The sequence below is a fragment of the Microsporum canis genome, genomic scaffold, assembly GCF_000151145.1.
Source record: "Microsporum canis CBS 113480 supercont1.5 genomic scaffold, whole genome shotgun sequence".
Lineage (NCBI taxonomy): Eukaryota > Fungi > Ascomycota > Eurotiomycetes > Onygenales > Arthrodermataceae > Microsporum > Microsporum canis.
Genome location: NW_003299165.1, coordinates 808,033 through 827,971, shown reverse-complemented (window position 1 = coordinate 827,971; position 19,939 = coordinate 808,033). Strand labels below are relative to the sequence as shown.

Here is a 19,939-nt window from a genome sequence, read left to right as displayed (position 1 = left end):
CACAGCATCAAATTATATCAAGATCGAATATTTTGACCAGAAGACTCAAGAAACCCTCAATTGAACTACTTGGCCTTCTCGTACTCTCTTAACTCTTGCCCAATTCTTATATTGGACTTGTTATCACACCATCAGGCTCTCCTTTACGCTCTGACTTGGACAATTACTGTTCTCCGCCCTTGATCAAAATTTTTTCCTTTGGCTCTCCAAGCTCCGACAAACCTCTACAAAATGTCTTTCGCAACTCGATGCTACCGAAGCGCTGCTCGCCTCTCCTCATCAGCTTCTACTTCTATCCGCACTTCCTCTCAAATCACTAGATTGAACGCTAGCACATCATACATCTCTCAGCGAAGAAGATATGAGTCCACGACCGCAGAACCAGCTGCACCAACAAGCGAAAAAATCACTAAGATTGTCGACCAAATAAGCCAATTGACACTTCTTGAAACCGCTGATTTAGTTGCAAGCTTGAAGGTGAGACTATTCTACTTATACTGATATCTCGGTTTGGTCGCTGTACCTTGACCTAGGCTGAAGATAAATGCAATCACTCCAAAATTCAGACGCTAATTCGTGCTTTTCTTCACCTTATTAGACTCGTCTTAACATCCCTGACCTGCCAGTTGGAGGCTTTGCTGCTGCCGCCCCCGGTGGAGCAGCTGCTCCAGCTGCCGCAGTAGAGGAGGAGGAAGCCGCACCAGCCGCACAAGAAAAGACCCTGTTCAACCTCAAGCTCGAGTCCTTCGACGCTGCCTCCAAGGCCAAGATTATCAAGGAAGTTAAATCCATGCTTGGACTTTCCCTTGTGGAGAGCAAGAAATTCGTCGAAAGCGTCCCCAAGGTTATCAAGGAATCCGTTCCAAAGGAGGAGGCAGAGAAAATTGTTGCTACTTTGAAAGCTTTAGGCGCCGTTGCCTCCATGGAGTAAGTAGGAGGACTGGTGGTTTCCTGTATCTTTGTTTCAGGCTGGCTCGCTGCTTGTATTAATAGGCCCACCGTGTTTTTTTATTTGCTTTGCTCTCCCGGTTGTTATGTAGGATATGGGAAGCAGGTGTTTAAGAAATGGCTAAGAGGCAGTTAGATGTTTCGAAGTCTCTTCTTATGTACAATATGACATTGGCAAGAATTTTATAATCTAAACTAGAATTTTACGCTGCTCTATCGCGAATTGAATATTCTTATGGATAGTCGTCCTTTTCTGACCAATGTCCTCACTGGAGTTTTCTCAACATGGCCAAATAGTCAAAGTAGGTAGGTCGTAAATATCAGAATTAATTCTTTATATAAGCAGACTGTGCAAACCGACGCCACATAAGCCATACCGCAAGACCATGCAAATATATATAACCAACAGTAAATCATAGACAAATCGCGGCAATCCTCAAAACTCGAAAAACACTAAACCAATTCTCGACGTTAGAAAGAGAGGAAGAAAAAAGCCGTTCCGATTGAAAACATAAATCAGGGCCATCATCGTCAGGTATATCCTTAGTAGATGTCGCAGAAGATGATTGTATAAATGGTGGGTATATCAACAATATAAAACAAAACCACACCCAGCATACGAGGGTGAGATATTGTGCAGAAATGAACAGAAATTCGGGGCAACATTATGCATTAGGTATTGGGTAATGTAAGGGAGATAAGTGGGGTTCAAGGGAAAAATGGGAATAGGACAGTGCTTGCTGCTAGCCGGAAGTTGGAAGATATAAGCTGCTGGCTTTCTATTCTTCAGCCAACGACTCATCACCAACCTCACGCCACTCTCGAGACTGCTCAGTTAGTCGTTTCACACCAGGTATGCGCTCTGCCCATAGCGATTCGGATGGCGTTCGGAAGGTGTACCCTCGTTGTGAGGAGATGACACCAATAGCTTGGAGAACTGCCTTGCGTGAGTCACGACTGAAGACTGCAGGATGAGTGATCCATTCGAGAGCAGCTTCGAGATCAGCGTCCAATGCTGATATGATTGCAGGATCAACAGCGGCCACCGGGGTAATAGTTGCTGCTTCGGACGAATGGGAGGAACCACGACAATCAAGAGCATCAGGGAAATGTGGAGAGCAAGTGCCGGGAGAGTGTGCCTCAGAGGCAGGAGTGAGTGTAGGGGTAAGAGTGGTTCGCGGGGTTGGGATTGGGGTAGCCCCTGGCGGTAACGGGGGTAGACCACCTTTCCCAAGACCTTTGAGGATACTTCTAGTTTCAGTGAGAAGGTGGTGAGCACGATCATGCTGGCCACGGGTAACAAGGGTAAGCGATCTCATCAGCATATCGGATGTAAGCAATTCCATACGGCGCTGGACGATAGAGGGATGAGGAGGGATCGGAGGACTGATAGGCCGCCCAATATGTTTCGACTTCTGGTTCTGTGGGAACATAGTGATAGCCAAAAGCGATGGTCGTGGTGAGTGTGTTAAATGACCCTCGCGTAGTATGTCACCATAGGTAACGTCAGCTTGAATCAACGGGACTTCTTCTATGCTTGCGACCCGCTGGTCATCGCCATCGATTGGCCCACCGAGTGCCTCCAGACCAGAAACAATGCTTTCCCAAGGGTCTTGAGGGACATGTTCAGGAGCAGAAGTATCTGGGGTGATAGCAAGCTGGATCAAGACATCTGTAGATGGTGAGTTACATTAGCTAACTAACACGCACTACCCAGGATGGATTATGGCAGGTGATGTACATACCTCGTTTATCTCCGAATCTCAGGTCACCCAGCACAGCTTCCGCATCTCTTCCCGTCGCACGTTTGGTGGTATGCATCGCGCCGCTGATCTTTACAAACCGTGCAGGAGATCCTTCAGGTAGACGCAACTTCAGTTTAACATTCTGGTGTGAAGTCGACTGTAGCGCCCCAAGGCATCCAGCGATGCACTCTCGCAACATCATCCAATCTTTAACATATGTATAAGACGCCTTTGTTCGGCTCGATAATTCAATCATAACATCAGGCTTATGGGTTAGGCCCAGGCCAAATGTGTGAATGCCCACCCTATTGTTTATTAAAGAGTGTTAGTAAATATATATGCATGCTCGATATTCAATAACGAAAATAATACATACTTCGCCGCTTCAGCGCGAGAGACTACAAAGTCACCGCTCTCTGGATCAGTTGTCTGCGAATCGCTAATCAATAGTATCGTGGACACAGGGTTAAATGATTTGCGTTGCATGAGTAGATCCATGGCCACATTTGCACCCTCGACGACATCGGCCCGTAAGCTCTTCTGACCTACGGGGCGGATAGAGTTGAAAACCTTTCCCCATCCATTCCACGTCTTTGAAGTCATTCCAACGACGGGAACACCTCCACCTGATGACCCAAATGTAACCAAGCCCATGCGGTCGCGTGGACCAAGGTTCTGGACGAGGAAGTGTAGGGTATCACGAAGCAAGGAGATCTTAAGCCCTTGCATAGACGAAGAGACAGGGATAACAACAACAATGTCCAGGGGCACATGGAATGTAGATGGAGGTACGGACTCACGACTCGGGCTGGTGTAATCCGTCATGACAGTATTGCTAGACTTTCCTGCACCGTATGAAGACGAGTAGCCGGACGACTCCCGCTTGCTTGGTGTCTTCGAGTTCCTATAGTCATCCTCTTCTGCTGTAGGTACCTCCACTTCGTGGTCAGGGTGAGCCACCACACCCCCGTTCTGTAAGTCTCCAAGTGCTCGTTTCCATGTATCCAGCTGGTGTAGTGTCGAAAACCTCAAGTGAAAGCTAGGCAGCTCGTTCACAGAAAGATTAAGGGTCAAAACAAGCTCGTCTAAATGCCTGGTCAACATTCTCAACGTCCTAAAACATATACCAGAGCAAAGACCTACCAGTGATGGTCTCCAGGTCCTTGAGATGCTTCTTGATGAGAATCGACCCTTTCAGGGTAAATCTCGGGTTTGTGCGTTGTGCAACTGGCTCCTCAAACAGGTTCGAGTTCTGGCCTTGTCTAGTCTTCTTCTCTTTCACGCATATGAGCATCTCAGAGAAGAGATAGCACTCCAACTCTTGCCATGAAGTTCTGTCTTTTCCTACGCGAATTGTACCATGGAGGTTCAACTTGCCGAATCTGGACGGCGGTCAGAGTCAGCAGAAAAGAACGACGCGAATATAAAAACGACAACGACAACGACAGGGGGAAAAGGTAGCAGATGAGCATAAAAAGGGTATCTTCAATACATACCTTGAGAACTCCAGTCCATGCCAATTATCAACACGCAAACGTAAGTCCTCTGCAATTGCACTGAGCATTTCCTCAGATTCGTGGATAGAACGAGCTTGCGCCTGGGGGTCAGGGCTGGAAAGGCCTTGGGCCTTTACAGCCAAAGATTGAGTATCTTCCACAGGTAGAGCAGCACCAGGAGTGTGGCGTACCTGTTCCGGGTCTGGCGCCCATTTACCTCCAGGAACTTCGACAGTGACCAGACATGTGAGAGGTTGCTGTTGGCGGGAACGGTTTAGGGATGGGAACTCGCTTCGAACAGTGACTATAGGTGCGGGAATGAGATTCTTGCTGATTCCCGGGCGGGGACTGAGATCAGCCTCCATAGCCTGCACGTCGTAGTCATGTCTCCTTGAAACAGAGGACTGATGGGCGTCGTGCTGGTAATCCGAAGCCGTCTGGCCTCCGACTGTCCCGCTGTCGTGACGGAGAAGTTCATTTCGCGAGCCCAATGTCAATCTATCGAGTCGTTCACGGTGGCTATTGGTATCCCTACTATCACGGCGGGAATGTTCCCTAACGTGGTTGGTGCTAAAGGATCGGGTTGAATAGTCTTGGTTTAGAGAACCCGCTCGGTTGCTTGCATTGTCCCATGATGGTGCGGGTGCGTGACCACTGCGATTCGTCTGTGAGTCGGCTAAAGAAACGGACCGTACAAGATTATTTATTTTTTCTGCCCCGGCATACGTCAATATAATGTTCACCAAGAAAAAAAAGGGATACTTTGCAGAAAACTTACCTAGGTCGAGGACATTGCCGCCTCTGCTGGCATCCAAGCCTAGAGGTGCGGAGCATATAGGACAATACTGGGGTTCGACATCTCTGATGAATTCATAAAAGCATACCTCATGGGCAACGTGGGCGCAAGAAAATTGCAGAATACGCTCGCCTCGGAGGGTGTGTTCTAGGGGTTCTTCGCAAACGGCGCATTCGCTACCAGCAAAAGTCCGTTCTCTGCGATTCCGAGACCGGTCGACATCCATCGTGCCCCCGCCAGAGCTGCTAAACAACGAAGTGACGGTGGAATTCGAGCGATTGGTGGAGGAGTGTTGCTATCGAGAGTTTTATTGGTTATAATGGAAGGGGTTGTTCTATGCAGTCGACTAAACGAATAACGGCCTGCTGAAGAACCAGAGCGAGATAGAAGGTGGGTTGATGAATCGACTATTGAGAAAGAAAGAAAGGGGAGAGGGAGAAACCCAGGTCAGTCGTTTTGGTCCCCAAAATGTTGGCGCAGCGCCAAATGCAGTGAATTGACAGAGAAAACAAAAGAGCGACCCAGGCGAAAGGCTAGTTGCAGCGTTATGGAATTCCTTGAGCGATACGGTGGGAGCTCCACTGGTGGCTTGTTTGGGCTTTGAAAGCACTAAAATAGCAGACACACGGAGAGTGGGCTTTTTACATACCACGAGAAGAAGGCCGAGAGCGAAACAGGCTAAGGCGGGAAGACGACCTGCCTTGGGGGTCAGGATCAGGCTGGTGCGAAGGGTGATGCCTCCGCATGAGAGTGGAAGAGAACGAAAAATATCGAGTGACGACGGGTAGGAAGGATGCTGTTTGAGTCTTATTCCTTTCGCAGATCCGGAGCGACTACCAACGACTGGCGATAGCAACGTGGATAGCAGCAAGGTCGGCCACACGCATAAAATCGCGGGTGTGAGCAACCAAGTAAAAGAAACACAATCGAGCAGACTACTCTGCGCCGGCTGCATGCACTAAAAGGCTTCTGGGCGCTCACAGGGGTTGCTGCTTGGGGGAACGAAGTCTGAGTTCCAGTATTGAGTCGATCAAGACTTGCCGTTTGTTTGAAAAGATGAATAAACAGCAGCCGAAGATTATTCAAAGAGGAAAAGGAAGAGGAAGGAATGAAAAGAAAAGAAAAAGGACTCCTGTCAAGCAGTGGTTATTATCCTCCCTGGAGTTTGTTCTTCGTCAGACGCCCGTTATGAGCTGCGTAGGACGGGCGTATAATTGGCTCAGCCAGCTGAAGAAAAAGAAAGGAGAGCCCGGACAATTATATGAAAGATCCGCTCGATACTGAAAAGGTCTAAAACGGGTAAAGAAGATCAATGGATGATGGGCCTTGTAAAGGGTTACCTGCGGTTGGACCGATATGAGCACTTATAACTCTGACAGCAAGGGGGAAAAATTGAGGATTGGATCCCCCCCGGAACCATGCTTAACGCCGTTCGGAGCAAACGAAATGTGGTTATCATTGCTTTCCCCAAGAAGGGGCGAGCAAACGTATGTCATAGGAAATCCGGCAAAGGTCTGTTCTCCAGCTTCTCTCCAGGCCCAGGGCCAGGACCAGATTTGAAAGCCCATGTTTCCTTGGGTTGACCCGGCGCCGTATTCCAACTCTCACAACCAGGTATACTGTATATGCAAGTAACTCCTCCTTGCTCCTCCTTACAGCATGTGCTGCACCAACGAAGGAGATTAGCGTGGGACCCAGCACTTGCTTGTCTGCAGAAGTGGCTACTCGGTGGATTAAGCGACAGGCGTCTGATACGCTGCCCGAGTCTGTTCCAAGCTCCGCTTTCCGTATATGTATAACTTTCAGCTCCCCTTCTGCTAGCTCAACCGGAGCAATGGTTTGTATTTTTTTTTTTTTCTCTTTTCCCTCACAGGGATGCCCTGAGCCTCGAACCATGAGACCCCCCTTCAAATAGTCCAGAGTATGCGGAGCAGGCTGCAGCTGCACAGAGGGTCGCCGAGGCACCTAGCTATCGCCTCTGCAAAACAGGTACATATACGCTTACAACGAATAACATTACCCTTCAAGCATTGGCTTACGGTTACGGAACGAGAAGCTGTTTTTCCACGAATCGGTCTCTCAGGCCCGCTTTTGTTCCTGCGCCAGGAAGGAAGGAAACCCCGAAGGACAAGAAAACCACCCGTTAGGGCTTGTGATTCCACGCTTAGAGAGGAACCATGGGCCACGCCCTTTTTTCTGGGACGTCAACCAACTTTCCCCGTTTATGTTCACAAACGCCGCTGATCGCATATGCAAGGGAACAAGCCCCGTCCCCTCCAGCCGATGCCCATCACCCAGCCTTCTCCTCTCGCCCATCCGGCATAAATCGCCGCATAATAATGTATACGTTACATCGATGCTATATGTCTGTAACGAGTAATACCTCCACACACACGGATACGCTGGCAAACTGATACAAAAAGCATTGCGATCTATCAATTTCTTCGGTACGAGCAAGCACAGGGGCCAAAGCTAAACTTTGGACCCTTGAGGCAAACATGGTTCTTCATCTTCACTGGCTTTCCCAGAAATAATGCCAATCTTATCGAAACAATGGGGAGTGGCTAACATATCAGGTCCTCCTTCACTGATATCCAGTGGTTACCTACTCGGCCAGTATAGAGTACTCCGTGCAATAAAGACTCCAAGACGAATGTCCACATATTTGAATCATCAGTTGGTTGTCAACATTGGTGTATTGCATGCCGTGTTTCCACGTGGTGAAGGCAGGAAATTGAAAAAAAAAAAAAAAAAAAAAAATTACTTGGCTCTCCGTTAAAATTTCGTTCTTTGCGGTTTGATCGAGACCATACACCAACTCAGCCAGCCTTGTGCGGCCCACCACCGAAACACTTCATATGGGATTGATACTAGAAGGCTACTTACGCAATTCGATCGGAGAGGGCCGAATTATATACTAGAAGTGCAAGCTACCATCCTCATCCCCATTGTGCCGCAGCTCTGTGCTCTTCTACCATTATGCATCGTTTCATCCCGCCCAAACGCCTTGCCTTACCCACCCGATTACGCCTCTCAACAGGCAATATCGTCAGGCCTGCCTCGTCTCGCCCCAGAAGAGCGCCATCAACGCTGAGAACTCGAAAACAAGATTCATTCCATATAAGTCGATCAGTGTCGCCTTTGCCAGGGCAGTTCGGACCGGGAGACCAAGAATATGTGGTTCGATGGATACCGCTGGAGCTCTTCCAGTCTGCGCATAAAGAAAGGCTGATCACGGTTGGGGTACAGGAGGCTGTCCGGATTGCGCGGGGGTGCGTTGAGCTCGCTGCAGAGCCGGCTCCTCCAAATCGGGAAGTTTGTCTTTCAGAAAGAATACAGACTGGTAATGCAGCACACTCTCCATATACAGCGCGGTGGCATTAGTAACATATTTTAGACCTCGACAGTATTTCGCAGACTCTTTTCCTACTCCTTCGATCCCCGTATTTCGCACGACTAGCAATGTGGTTTCTACCACTACTAGCCGCTCAAGGGGACAAGCGGTCGTTGTACTATTTATCCCACATTAAATCACAACCGTCGCATCGACTTCCCTTACCAGATAATGCAACGGATCCTCTCCAAGTTGTCATCAGCGGACAGATACGACTAGAGAAAGGAGATTTGGAAAATGCTGCACAAGAGTTCAAGAAGGCGATGGCCATGTCCAAGCCTGTTGAAGCCCCCGATAGCTTTGACGCTCTGTTCCCTACCAAGGTTCGCCAGCCCTGGGAAGCCTACGGTTCTGTAATGCAGTCGTTGGGAAACCACGACGCAGCAAATGAGGCTTATACCATTGGTGCCATAGAGTACGATAGCTCTCAAGCGCACAAACTACTCCTATCAACTATTCTACAGTCTGGTAACTTGATCAAGTATGAGGAGTATCTTACCAAGGTTGCCATGGGTAATGATATACTAGCTTGTTACCAGCTAGGGAACTTATATCTCACTCTGTACCTTATACAGAGTGAACTTGGAAAAAGAGGATCCGGCCGAAACAAAGAAGAAACGCAGCTTGCATCACGGTATACGAAGGATGAAAGTCGGCAACTAGCCACTGAATGGTATGAGATCGCCATCGCAGGCGGCCATGCACAGGCAGCACTTGTTATGGCTGGGTTACTACGGCAGCAAAATAAGCATGAGGAAGGATTGAGATATCTAGAGCTCGCGGAAGCAAACTCAGGCCATTCTGAACGCACTGCGAAACTACGTGGATCATGGCATGATGTGCAGTTTACTGTTGATTTGAAAGACTTGATGAGGTGAGCAAACACGATAATGCTTTCCCCGCCCCCATCCCCATTCTCTACCCTAGTCATGGGTGAGTTACCAAAGGCCGCATGCGTTCAACCGAAACGCAAAATGCCCCCTTTTTCTACAAACATCTGCATCGATGCTCGGCATTCGTCACTCAGAGTTTATACTAGCTTGCATTTCTGGAGTTACGCAATGTGCTGGGATCGCCAGCTTCGACTGTTAACCGAAGCCACATGGAAGCAATGGAAGTGGATGTTTCTAGCGCTGTAAAATATCTGTATACAACATGTAACTCTATATAATCCAAGAGTAACTTTATCGTTCCAAGTCGTCTACTTTCGATATCTCGTTTCTTCTTTCTTTCCTCTCCTTGCTTATTTGTTCTTCGTAAGTATCTGCTGAACTGAAGCGACTTTGCTCTCCATAGTTTCCTTTTTATCAATTCTAGATCGCCGATCCAGTCAGCCAACCAGGCTTCCCTTCCCACCTGAAACACAACGTCCAAACTCACCTTGAACCAACACGGATATCAGAATGAACTCTCACCAAGCCCTTCTCATGCAGCACCGTATGGGCCTGACCAATCACCGTCAGCACTTTGTCCCAGGGGCCCTCTATAAGACAGGTCAAAACAAAAGCCGTTAGTTTTCACTCTTCTTTCAGGGGCTATTGATGTCAAGTCCGTACCGATAGTAGTTCCAGCAGAGTGCATATGGAACGTCAGGCCGGATTTTTCGATCAGACGCTGCACTTCAGCCACCTCCTTGGAGACAGAAGGTGAAGATGTTCCGATCTTTCCCATGGATAAGTAATCATTTAGCCATTCATATGTTCTTATCAAATGCTCTTTTCATAACACATCTACATGGGTCTTCCATGTTCGGGTATATGTATGTACGAAAGGGAGGGGTTGCCTAAATATGGCCCCCAAACGCATGCAGTGTGATAGGCATGGGCCATCGATGTCGGTCTGGAGTTGGCAAAAAGCAAGAATGGAGATAAAACGGGTATATCACGTACAGGAATCATACAGACATCGGCGATGCAGTGGGTGGGAGTAGGGATGTGTGAGAGATCAGTCATTATGACAGCGTAGTCTACCTAGTTATCTCGTGTATTTGTGATTGGTACCAAGACACCACTTGTAAGGCGTCAAGATGGGCCTTCAGTGCTTCAGAGTATGCAGCCTGTTATTCAATTAATAGTGGAAGTTTGAGGCATTCAACCGGTCTGTATACGGGATAGAGGGACGGATGTTATTCTCCAGAGGTTGTGCTGAGACAGATAATGACATCATACGGGTCCTCGCCAATAACCACATCTACACAATTAATATTTAAAAAAAGAATATACATATAATTTTAGAGAAGAAAGGAAGAGAAGAAAAAAAGAAAAACTGAAAAGCCAGAGATATCTGGACGATGGGGGAATCGAACCCCCAGCTCCCCAATGCGAATGGGGTGTTTTACCACTAAACTAAACGCCCGTTTGCACAAGTTTCCCTCCTTAGTTAGCAACGCTAGCTGCTTTTACAAACACCTTCGTGAGAATTCACGCGCATATAATTAAAATACATTAATCCATGCAAGCGCTTCAACTACAGTCAAGTTTACACGATGGGACAGCCATACTGTATACCCTCCCTAGGGGTGGGAAGCGCTTCTCCTCTCCTTTCCTTTCCAATTTCTATCTTCTTTACGCTCTCTATCTTCTTTCTCTTCTTTCTTTACACTCACCTACCTGACCTCCTTATTAAATATTTGATATCAAATAAATACCCATAGCCAAAATCCTAGATGCAATGGGTAGGAAGATAGATCCTGAAGAGAGGGCCCGAAGGCTTCAAAAAAAGGGGTTTAACCCTGATAAAGGCTCTCTTAGGCGAGAAAGGGTATAGAGAGAATTGCAACCTAGTACAAAGCGCGGTTACGATACTGCCAGATATCTATGGCAAGAGTAAGTGGCTGGTATACTCACTGGGGAAGGTTGCAATATATTAACTAACTACCTATAGGTACTGCCAGAGCAACGGTGCTAAAGAAGATGATATCTTTAACCAGGAAACCATAAAGCATTTCATTATATATATGGCGACTGGTGTCGAGGGGCAAAAGGACGGTAAACCTATGGATTCAGGTATTCTCAAGATGTGGAAGTCATTTACGGGAGAGTAGAGACGGAGAAAAGGTGTTGAGCTCCCATCTACTGTAGTAAACTCCGGTGTGTACGTAAGTGACCTACAACTACTTACCCTATAAGAAACTAAAACTAAACGGATTATCTGACTGCCCTGAAAGTGGATCAAGACTGAAGGCGAACTTGACGCACATATACCTATAAACCGTGAGCGACATGAGAGAAATTACGTTACTCTGATTCATTTCCAGAATCTACTACGGCAGCTGTGGGAGAATGACTGGCATATTTTTCAGTTCCCAATATACCGGGTGTATCTATCTTGCCTCCTGAAGGTCTGCATATATTCGTCCGGGAGGGTGGGCGAGTTTGTTGAATCGAGCGCGCGGACTGGCTCAAACAGAGGGCTTTTTGTTGAGAAGGTAAACACACCGGAGTGGCCGTCCAACTACCCCTAGTAATAGGCTGAAGTTGATGCTAATATTCCTGTAGGATATAACTTTTTTGGTAATCCGCAACCATAAAGGTATGCCGGAGCTTATTTTTACCCCTAGACGTGACGCGAAGGGTATGTCCAAATAGTAAGGAAAATGGTATGACTACTTTATATCCTTCTAGAGCCGCGGAGTTAATAACTATTAAGGCGCGGGCTAATCTTTTTTATCGCGTTTAATAGCCCGCGGCATCCAATGTAGGAGGATATTGGCTCGCTTCCTCTCTAAATCCAGTCCTCGAGCCATTAGCAATATGCCTCGCCCGTGGTTTGTTTCGTGACTACAAAACGGCAGATAAGATCTTCGCAATTAATCCCCCTCCAAGCTCCTCGTGTATCGAGTTGGTGTTGCGCACCCCTCCTAATCAATTATTTAAGAAGGAGTCTTGCTCCGGAGAGGAAAACTTACACGTTAACTCTAACCATCCTAAGATACAACAATCGCCATTCTATAAGAGTTTTACTAGCCAGGGGTTAATAGGGAGGACTATTAAGTCCAACTGGTTATTAAAGCATCTATCCCTTCTAGGACGCCGATCAGGATATAATAGATTAACTATCCACGACTTCCGTGCAGAGGCCTTGATGGTAGCCGACGGTAAATAACCAATATTTCCACTTGCGCATGGGTTAGCTTGCTGACTTTGTTTAAACTTAGCAAATGGCTACTCGCAGTCCGATATGTTGAAATTTGTTTGTTTTATCTGCAACGAGTGGATTATAGGTCGGGTAGCCTTTGAGAGCCACTGCCGGCACCATCTCGACTACCCTAACACCATATCTATCCAGTACGGCTACATAGAAGTACAAAGGATACTTGCGTCACCCGGGTATTGTCCTAATTGCCTTAGTAACAGGGCGCTAGTAGTCACAGAGCGTCTAGAGCCCTTTTTGACCCAGGCATCCTTTGCAAACCACATGCGGGGCCACTATCGAGCGTTTGACGGGATTTCTCCCTTAGAATGTGGGTCACTGCACTATCCCAATGTGGTATTCACCTCCGTCCTTGACCTTCAGTGTCATTATCATGACGTCCACTATATACCAATACCGAAGGCACCCGCCTGCTGCGAGCGAAAACGTGGGGACCATCCAACGATGACATCTAGGCCTCACCCTGAGCGAAAATTCAACAATATCACTCCTGAAATATTTAAGCTAGAGTTAACAGGATCTCCCAGAAAACGTCAGCGCTATATGGGTAGACGTTCCACTTCTTCGCTCCAAGATACTTCAGATTCTGGATATAAATTGAGTGACAGTTCATAGATATATTTCTATTGGAGCCCGTGTTTGGCCAGCGTGCCCTTGGGAAGTCCACCATTCCTACAGAATTCTATGTACATCCATACGTTTGACTTTATCTATACTATAGCATATTAAATTTATTTACACACCGGAGATCGCAGAGTTGCTATACATAAGAACAAATATTGATTTATTCTTAGCTGTGGTGTAGTACGAGGAAGATAGACAGAAATGATATTTTAAACATTAAATCACACATATTGCTAGACACGTCTTCCCCTCAATCTCTTGGGCTTGGCCTTTGGAAATGAAGATATCAGAGATCTGGTCCTCAAAGGGTGGAGTATATTCACTATTTGCCAAGGTAGAAGTTTCGGAGAGCTTCTGGTTGATATACTGAAGACCTCTATCCAATAACTTGATATAGGCTTGAATCATCTTCTGTAGACAATCCAGCGAATCGTATACAGCATAGACATGGTTAGTACCTGGTTAATCCCGTCTGACATGCCTTTTTGAAGCATTGATTATTCCATGATGAAACCTCAATGATCATAATATCTTCTGGTTCTGGTCGTTTTGATATTCGCTGTGTTTTAATATATCGCAAAAGTCATTGCCCAGACTAGAAAGGTGTGAACACAGCCTCTTTGGCTCTCGGTGATGGTATAGCTCGTTGGCCTTCCGCTGAATATGGGCAAGTTCACCATTTAGGGACTGAAGGAATTTCTTTCTGACTTCATTACATGATCGATCGTGTCTCAAGAACTCCACTCAAGCCATTCCGTGCTGCAAGCCGTTTTATATTCTCCATAAACTCCACTAAACTAAACGCCCGGCAATTGCACCAAGAATCCGCACAATCGCTAGTTATTCCGCAGCCGAGGCTTCTGTCTCTTGGCGCCTTTTTCTCTCTCTCTTCGACTTCTCTCAACACTTCGTTGTATCAACGTCAACTCTTCTTCAGCGCAAAAGAGGACATCTTACCCAATAGCTTAGCTGGTCTCACTTCTGAGGGATTATTTTAGACCAAAATGGGAACTACTATGTACTTCTTCCATAACCAGGTGGCTAAGCTCCTTTGAGGCAAGTGAGTTACCCTCCAGGTGTTGATACAAAGAGGCGCCTTTTAGCTGCGCAAATCCACTCGTATTCTCGAGACGGCCGCTTTGACGTCTTCACCGATGCTGAGCCTCGTACCAGCATGGTCGCTTTGGAGGTGATCATCGATTTAGCGGGCCCAACAGGCCACATACTGAACTTCGAGGGGGGAACTCGGGGAGGAGCCGTTTCTCCGTGAACTGATTTGTCCCTCTTAAGGCCGGTGTCACGTAACTTCGAGAGCTTCTTCTTCGTCTTCAAATCATTCTGGAAGGTAAATATTTTTGCGTGTGACACAAAAGTTGCTCCGTGAAGTCAGTCATTTAATCCCTTTCTTCCGTCTATGTGCCTTTATGATTCGTCAATGGCTTCTTGAATCGTTCAGGCTTTCGATTCTTATCCATGTCGGCACAGATTTCGGTATCAACCGACTAGCAACTCGATAGCTTCAACCGACCGGTGGTTAGCCCTCCACTTAATATGTGGAGAAGAGGTTGAAGGATTGCTTTGCGTCAATGTTGGTATACACATGTCATTGCCACCTCTGTGACAAAACTGGGCCATTCCCAAGGAACCGCAAACTTTTGCTCCGCAAAATCCCCCCTTTATTACTTGACATCTTCCAGATGGCTTCTTCTACCCGTGAACTAGGATGATCTGCCATCAACATGCCTATTCTACGAAAGTGGAGATGCTCTGTGACATATTACTTACATCTGGAAGATGTACTATATACATACACCCGGCGGCCAGGGTTCTCTCCGCGTCGATGGTGGATACTCCCCACGTCGATCTCAACGGCCGCCGGCCAAGCGGATATTATACGTGCCTACATACATATAGCAAAGGCACAGCTATATATTCTGTACACCCGATTTACGCGTAATACAGATAATCTTGACGGCCCCTGTTACCTAAAGTGGAATGAATTATACTAACACCTAGCGCAGGTGACCACTGCCATGGCCGGCCATCAAACATAGTAAAACGGCAAATCATGGTCGTCTGGAACCTATGCATGCACATATGAACATGAACGCCGAGCGCCATTTGAAGGTTGTTCACTTTCTTCGACTATCTCCAGCAAAAGCTTACCTATCCCACATGAGGCTCGTATGTCCCGAATACTGGCTGAAATGATATTAAACCTGAAGCCACCTCTGTATTGACACCCGTGTTCGCCTATCTCGAGCGAATTATACAACAAAGGTCTTGCCATTAAACCCCGGCCATCGATCACCAGCACACATACATACTATGTAGTATATCCGAACAAAAAGCAATTTCACCAGCTACATAGAGTTACAGCGGAATGGGTTTCTAACCATCTATCCTCGAACAGAGAAATGAACCAATTTAGAGAATGCGGCACCCCACGGCCCTAAAAAAGGAAATATAGATGGTCGTGTTTGTCCTGTTTTGGTCTTATACCAGCAAGGGCGAAGGAAGGCTTGCATGATTATGGCCCAATCTCCCTCTCTGGAGTACGGTCTATATGCCTTTTATGTAACTTGCATCCAGGACTTGTGTTGGAAATCAACATTGCCCTCTCCAGCACCTAATGTTCCGGATACTCTTACTTAAAAAGCGACACCAATACATGCGGAATATGGAGATACCTTAGATCTAAGTTCGGTACCTCTCCGTGGGACAGATGTAATTTGTGGTGTCTAACAGAATTTTTTATTTGGCAACTGCCTCGGGAGCCCGCACGGCGTTGGAGATAGCGGAAAGCAACCTCAGTTTCTGGCCGTATATCCGAAAGCCACAAGCCTCCGCCATCTTCTGGGCAGCGGATTAGAAACGGCGAACCCTAATCTGAAATCATGCGCCAAAGCTACTTTTATACGAAACTTCAGCAGTTATGGCCGTGTTTACTATGTAAGAGGGCTGATTGTCAATTTGCCCCCCTCGGGATACTACTATGTACAGTCGTGCTAGGAAAGAAACATGCGAGTTACTGCAATCTCTCGCATACACAGGCCTTGGTTCTGCGCCGGTGATAATACTGAAACACCCCCTAGGAATGCACGACCATACTAGTCTGTGCTCTCATGTGCCTCCGCTAGGGTTCCACGCCCTTGCTGTGTCTCCTGATACCTTACATAGGCTGTGCTGGGTGTTAAGGGTAAAATATCGGATAAACCCTTGCTCAACTTCTAGCTTGGGATTACATGAATATATCTCATCTCATTCTCAAAAACCCATCTCCGCGTCATACCAATGCAGCACCACACAGCTTGAATTATTCTCGGCTAATAGGTGGCTGATATAGCACCTACTTGAACCGGCATCTCATCGAAAATAACTACAAACCGATCCCACAGGGTGACCTCAAAGGCGAGGGATCGATATTAATTGGACACAACGTCGTCATTAGCTCATCGTCATACGAGAAGGGCAGGAGCAGGAGAAAAAGCAATGATCTCCAGCCAGGATGAAGAACCATAAGCTAGGTTGATAAGAGCAGGGAAAGGCTTTTTCTCGGAGAAGACCACTGGGGAATTACGACAGACTGACTTGCTTTGGACTCAAAAGCCCTTCTCCTCTTCGAGCGTTTATACGAACCAACGTCGGCACAGTGACAAAGCTAGAACGGGATAGAACCTTTTCACCCCTTTCAACTCTAACTAATTGCCGTGGTGCAGGATCGACGCTATGGGTCGTATTGAGCATTCTTACTGCCAATCTGGCTGGGGCATTTACTTACTCGATCGGGTTGTCTACAGCCTGTTGATTCCGTGGTGTTGTTGATTGTCGCAGACATTGTGTTAATACTTGTGTCGTCCGCATGATGTTGTTGGTTAAACCTACATGATAGGCTGGGAGACCCCTGATTAAAATCGTAGATGGCACTAACTTGCTCCAGTATCAACGCCGACAGCTAGCCTAGCTGGACAAGGAAGATTGCGCCGATGCCCAGAATCCCGAAAACCAAGTTGAAGTCAGTCATTGCACCTTAAATTTCTCGATCTTTCGGGTCTCGACTATGTCAAACCAGCCAAGTTTTTTAGCTTGCTCCTCACGTCAATATAATAATGGCGGTTATAACTTTTCCGTTGGAGGTGGCGCTCCTTTTTTCTCCATCCTGGTCAGTTACGAGTAAGTGTTCTGTCCGTCAGAAAGCTACTACGCAGCCTTTTCTCTCTACAATTCCCCGTTGTACCGATGGAGACTCGGGATGTGTGGATACCTTTCGAGATTCGGCCTCCCCGCAAAATCCCCGGCGCGTGAGAAGCCGTTTCAGAAGCTCTTTCGATATCAGAGGTGGAAAATATGCACTTTGATGAAGCTATCTTGCTCACATTTCAGGTCGTCTCTTACATAGTTATGCTTCTATACTCACTACATCCCCCGTGGTCTAGCCCCATCGTGAAATATCGGCCCCCCTCGAGACTTGGAGGGACGAATATCCATGCCATCCTTGCCCGTAGAATTCCATGGATGATTGAACACGAAGGAAACAGGCGGCCTGTGTGTCCCTTACAGGGAAGTATGGTCCACGAGCCCATTTGCCGCCACTTATGGTTTGGGCCTGCATTAGGTCGAGGTTGCTCATATTTATCAGTATTCTTTTGCCATTTCTTTTCTTTTCCGACGCCTCTTCTTCATTTATTTTTCCTTTCTAGTGAAAGGATTCTGAACTGCACCGTTAATACGGACCGGGCTTGGAAAAAACAATTGACTGTCGTACCTGATTTGGCTGTGCTGGTATTAATAGAAGTTACCGAGTGCCATATGCCTGTCAGCTTACTCTTCCCTCCTCGAATCAGTGGGCTGGTGTAGCGACAATTAGCAACCCTTCCATCCAGTGCATATTATTCAGATACAATCCTGGCTATCATATTAAAGCGGACGGCCTAAGTGTGTTTACTGCCTGCCCATATAGAATGGAGGGCATTGATACCAAAGGCTTTTGATTTTGTATATATTGCGGGCAGGCCTGTTGAACGGCGAACCATGGAGGAAATAATTGCAGGCCATTTGCTCGCGAGGGACGATCGGCCCGTTGCGCTGACACATATACCAAGAATTCCCCTTCTTGTTTGTGGACCCCAATTTTTCCTGGAGAGATGCATTTTGCTGACGATACATACAGGTAATAATATGGTCCTTCTTTGCCTTAACCACGGTTGTGATGACCTTTCGAATAGCCATCAGACTCTGGCTTCAACGAAAGCTTCTCTGGGACGATGCATTTGCTGTGGCTGCATACATAGGACTGATTGTGCAGGTGGTCCTGCTCACTGTTATAGCTCCGTTGATATATATACATCTACATGGGTTTTCAGGCACACGCCCCCCACCAGAATATGGGGTAAAGGTCACCCATATGATCCGTGTGGTGTTTGCGCATAATGTAGTATTTACTGCGAGCATATACTGCATCAAAGCTAGCTTCATGGCACTCTACTGGAGATTGATTAGAGATTTGAACAACTACCGAAAAGCCTGGTGGGCAGTGACTGCATTTTGTGTGATATCACTGATCATCAACGCCGTCTTGTTCCCTGTGGGGTGTTCGACCCTGGAGGCATGTAAGTTGACTCACTCTTATACCCTGCTCGTGGGGCCGCTTCTTAATACTGATGCCATATTCCTTATTTAGTCCACTGTATCGACAAGGGGAGCATCACCCGCACATTGGCGAGTCTTCGGTTCAACACCGCGATGGATATAATCACTGATGTGTTTAGTGAGTTCTCCCAAACACTTAAAATTACGGCGGGAGGCCGAGTTTACTAACAATGTACAGTCATGTTCCTGCCAATTGTTTTGATCATGCGGTCCAAACTACCTGGCCCCCAAAAAGCGGGCTTGGTCATCCTCTTCGCTCTGGGATTCTGCATCATCGCCATCGCTACGGTACGCATAATCAAGAGCAACAGTTACCAGAAGCAGCCGCCGCTCTCCTGGCTCTTGTTCTGGAGTACGATGGAAACAGCCGTGGCGGTGATAACAAGCTGCCTAGCAACTTTCAAGTCTCTCTTCAACTTGAAGCAGCGACCCACACATTACTCATACTACACCACCACTCGCCATCGACGTACAGGTGGCGGACAGGCCAATATAGACAACATGGACAACATGAACCTAACACTGCCGACGATCTCTGACCTTGAGAGCGCGAACAGTCGGCTGGCTGGTAAGAACAGTTTGATCAGCAAGAAAGAGTCAAGTATCATGAGCATCTCATCGGATAGGAAGACGACGAGGACTCACGACGCCGAGCTGAGGGAAGAGATCATGATTGGGGCCGCATTTGACCTAAGAACGGGCAGCATTCCTGGTTACAGTCAACATCCTGGCAATTGTCATCAGCCCCAAGCGCCCAGGATGGCACAGTTGCGATAGCCCTGCTCGTCCATGCTGGGCTCCTCTCAGCATGCTGGTCGCTACGTTATAGTGCATCGTGAGTGCATGTAATATTTTTAATGTAATTGATACCTTTCCATATCTGATTTATTTTCTTCAAAAGAGGTTCATGGACTGAAGGTGGAGGACACTATAATAGTGTAGGCTGCGACAAACACTGGCAACACCTATTGATTCGATCATGCCCTTGTTTCACACCCCTTATTTTACCAGGCTATTGAGCTGGACAGACCGGGTATATACCTGCTTCCTAAACATATTCCAACATATTTGACTAATCTTCTCGCAGCTTATATATACATAGAGTGGTTCCCGTGGCGGTGTTGACTCAGTCGTG

At 47.1% G+C, this 19,939-nt stretch overlaps 8 protein-coding genes and 1 non-coding gene across 9 annotated transcripts; 5 read left to right on the top strand and 4 right to left on the bottom strand.

Annotated features, from left to right (window-relative positions):
- Positions 1 to 131: 131 nt before the first annotated feature.
- On the top strand, positions 132 to 931 carry MCYG_05380 (putative mitochondrial 54S ribosomal protein MNP1; the record flags this gene model as incomplete). Its single annotated transcript, XM_002845465.1, has 2 exons — positions 132 to 477; positions 599 to 931. The coding sequence occupies 2 exons, from the start codon at positions 232 to 234 to the stop codon at positions 929 to 931; spliced, it is 579 nt and encodes a 192-aa protein (XP_002845511.1).
- A 796-nt stretch (positions 932 to 1,727) lies between these two features.
- MCYG_05379 (von Willebrand RING finger domain-containing protein) lies at positions 1,728 to 5,211 on the bottom strand (the record flags this gene model as incomplete). Its single annotated transcript, XM_002845464.1, has 6 exons — positions 1,728 to 2,620; positions 2,694 to 2,998; positions 3,070 to 3,778; positions 3,837 to 4,075; positions 4,190 to 4,901; positions 4,968 to 5,211. 6 exons carry the CDS (start codon positions 5,209 to 5,211, stop codon positions 1,728 to 1,730), a joined length of 3,102 nt encoding a protein of 1,033 aa, XP_002845510.1.
- Positions 5,212 to 6,403: 1,192 nt separating this feature from the next.
- Positions 6,404 to 6,900, top strand: MCYG_05378 (uncharacterized protein; the record flags this gene model as incomplete). Its single annotated transcript, XM_002845463.1, has 3 exons — positions 6,404 to 6,497; positions 6,644 to 6,822; positions 6,859 to 6,900. 3 exons carry the CDS (start codon positions 6,404 to 6,406, stop codon positions 6,898 to 6,900), a joined length of 315 nt encoding a protein of 104 aa, XP_002845509.1.
- A 1,547-nt stretch (positions 6,901 to 8,447) lies between these two features.
- On the top strand, positions 8,448 to 9,518 carry MCYG_05377 (conserved hypothetical protein; the record flags this gene model as incomplete). The annotated part of the gene is made up of 2 exons (XM_002845462.1): positions 8,448 to 9,253; positions 9,419 to 9,518. 2 exons carry the CDS (start codon positions 8,448 to 8,450, stop codon positions 9,516 to 9,518), a joined length of 906 nt encoding a protein of 301 aa, XP_002845508.1.
- Positions 9,519 to 9,622: 104 nt separating this feature from the next.
- MCYG_05376 (conserved hypothetical protein) lies at positions 9,623 to 10,050 on the bottom strand (the record flags this gene model as incomplete). The annotated part of the gene is made up of 3 exons (XM_002845461.1): positions 9,623 to 9,692; positions 9,760 to 9,862; positions 9,936 to 10,050. The coding sequence occupies 3 exons, from the start codon at positions 10,048 to 10,050 to the stop codon at positions 9,623 to 9,625; spliced, it is 288 nt and encodes a 95-aa protein (XP_002845507.1).
- A 613-nt stretch (positions 10,051 to 10,663) lies between these two features.
- Positions 10,664 to 10,734, bottom strand: MCYG_10554. The gene has a single exon. It is a non-coding gene; the product is annotated as a tRNA-Ala (tRNA).
- Positions 10,698 to 13,146, top strand: MCYG_05375 (conserved hypothetical protein; the record flags this gene model as incomplete). Its single annotated transcript, XM_002845460.1, has 10 exons — positions 10,698 to 10,803; positions 10,838 to 10,954; positions 11,027 to 11,139; positions 11,163 to 11,215; positions 11,263 to 11,384; positions 11,562 to 11,806; positions 11,877 to 11,952; positions 12,080 to 12,475; positions 12,536 to 12,665; positions 12,735 to 13,146. 10 exons carry the CDS (start codon positions 10,698 to 10,700, stop codon positions 13,144 to 13,146), a joined length of 1,770 nt encoding a protein of 589 aa, XP_002845506.1.
- A 1,074-nt stretch (positions 13,147 to 14,220) lies between these two features.
- MCYG_05374 (uncharacterized protein) lies at positions 14,221 to 15,190 on the bottom strand (the record flags this gene model as incomplete). Its single annotated transcript, XM_002845459.1, has 3 exons — positions 14,221 to 14,493; positions 15,064 to 15,080; positions 15,166 to 15,190. 3 exons carry the CDS (start codon positions 15,188 to 15,190, stop codon positions 14,221 to 14,223), a joined length of 315 nt encoding a protein of 104 aa, XP_002845505.1.
- A 2,996-nt stretch (positions 15,191 to 18,186) lies between these two features.
- Positions 18,187 to 19,581, top strand: MCYG_05373 (conserved hypothetical protein; the record flags this gene model as incomplete). The annotated part of the gene is made up of 3 exons (XM_002845458.1): positions 18,187 to 18,270; positions 18,326 to 18,764; positions 18,983 to 19,581. 3 exons carry the CDS (start codon positions 18,187 to 18,189, stop codon positions 19,579 to 19,581), a joined length of 1,122 nt encoding a protein of 373 aa, XP_002845504.1.
- Positions 19,582 to 19,939: the final 358 nt, after the last annotated feature.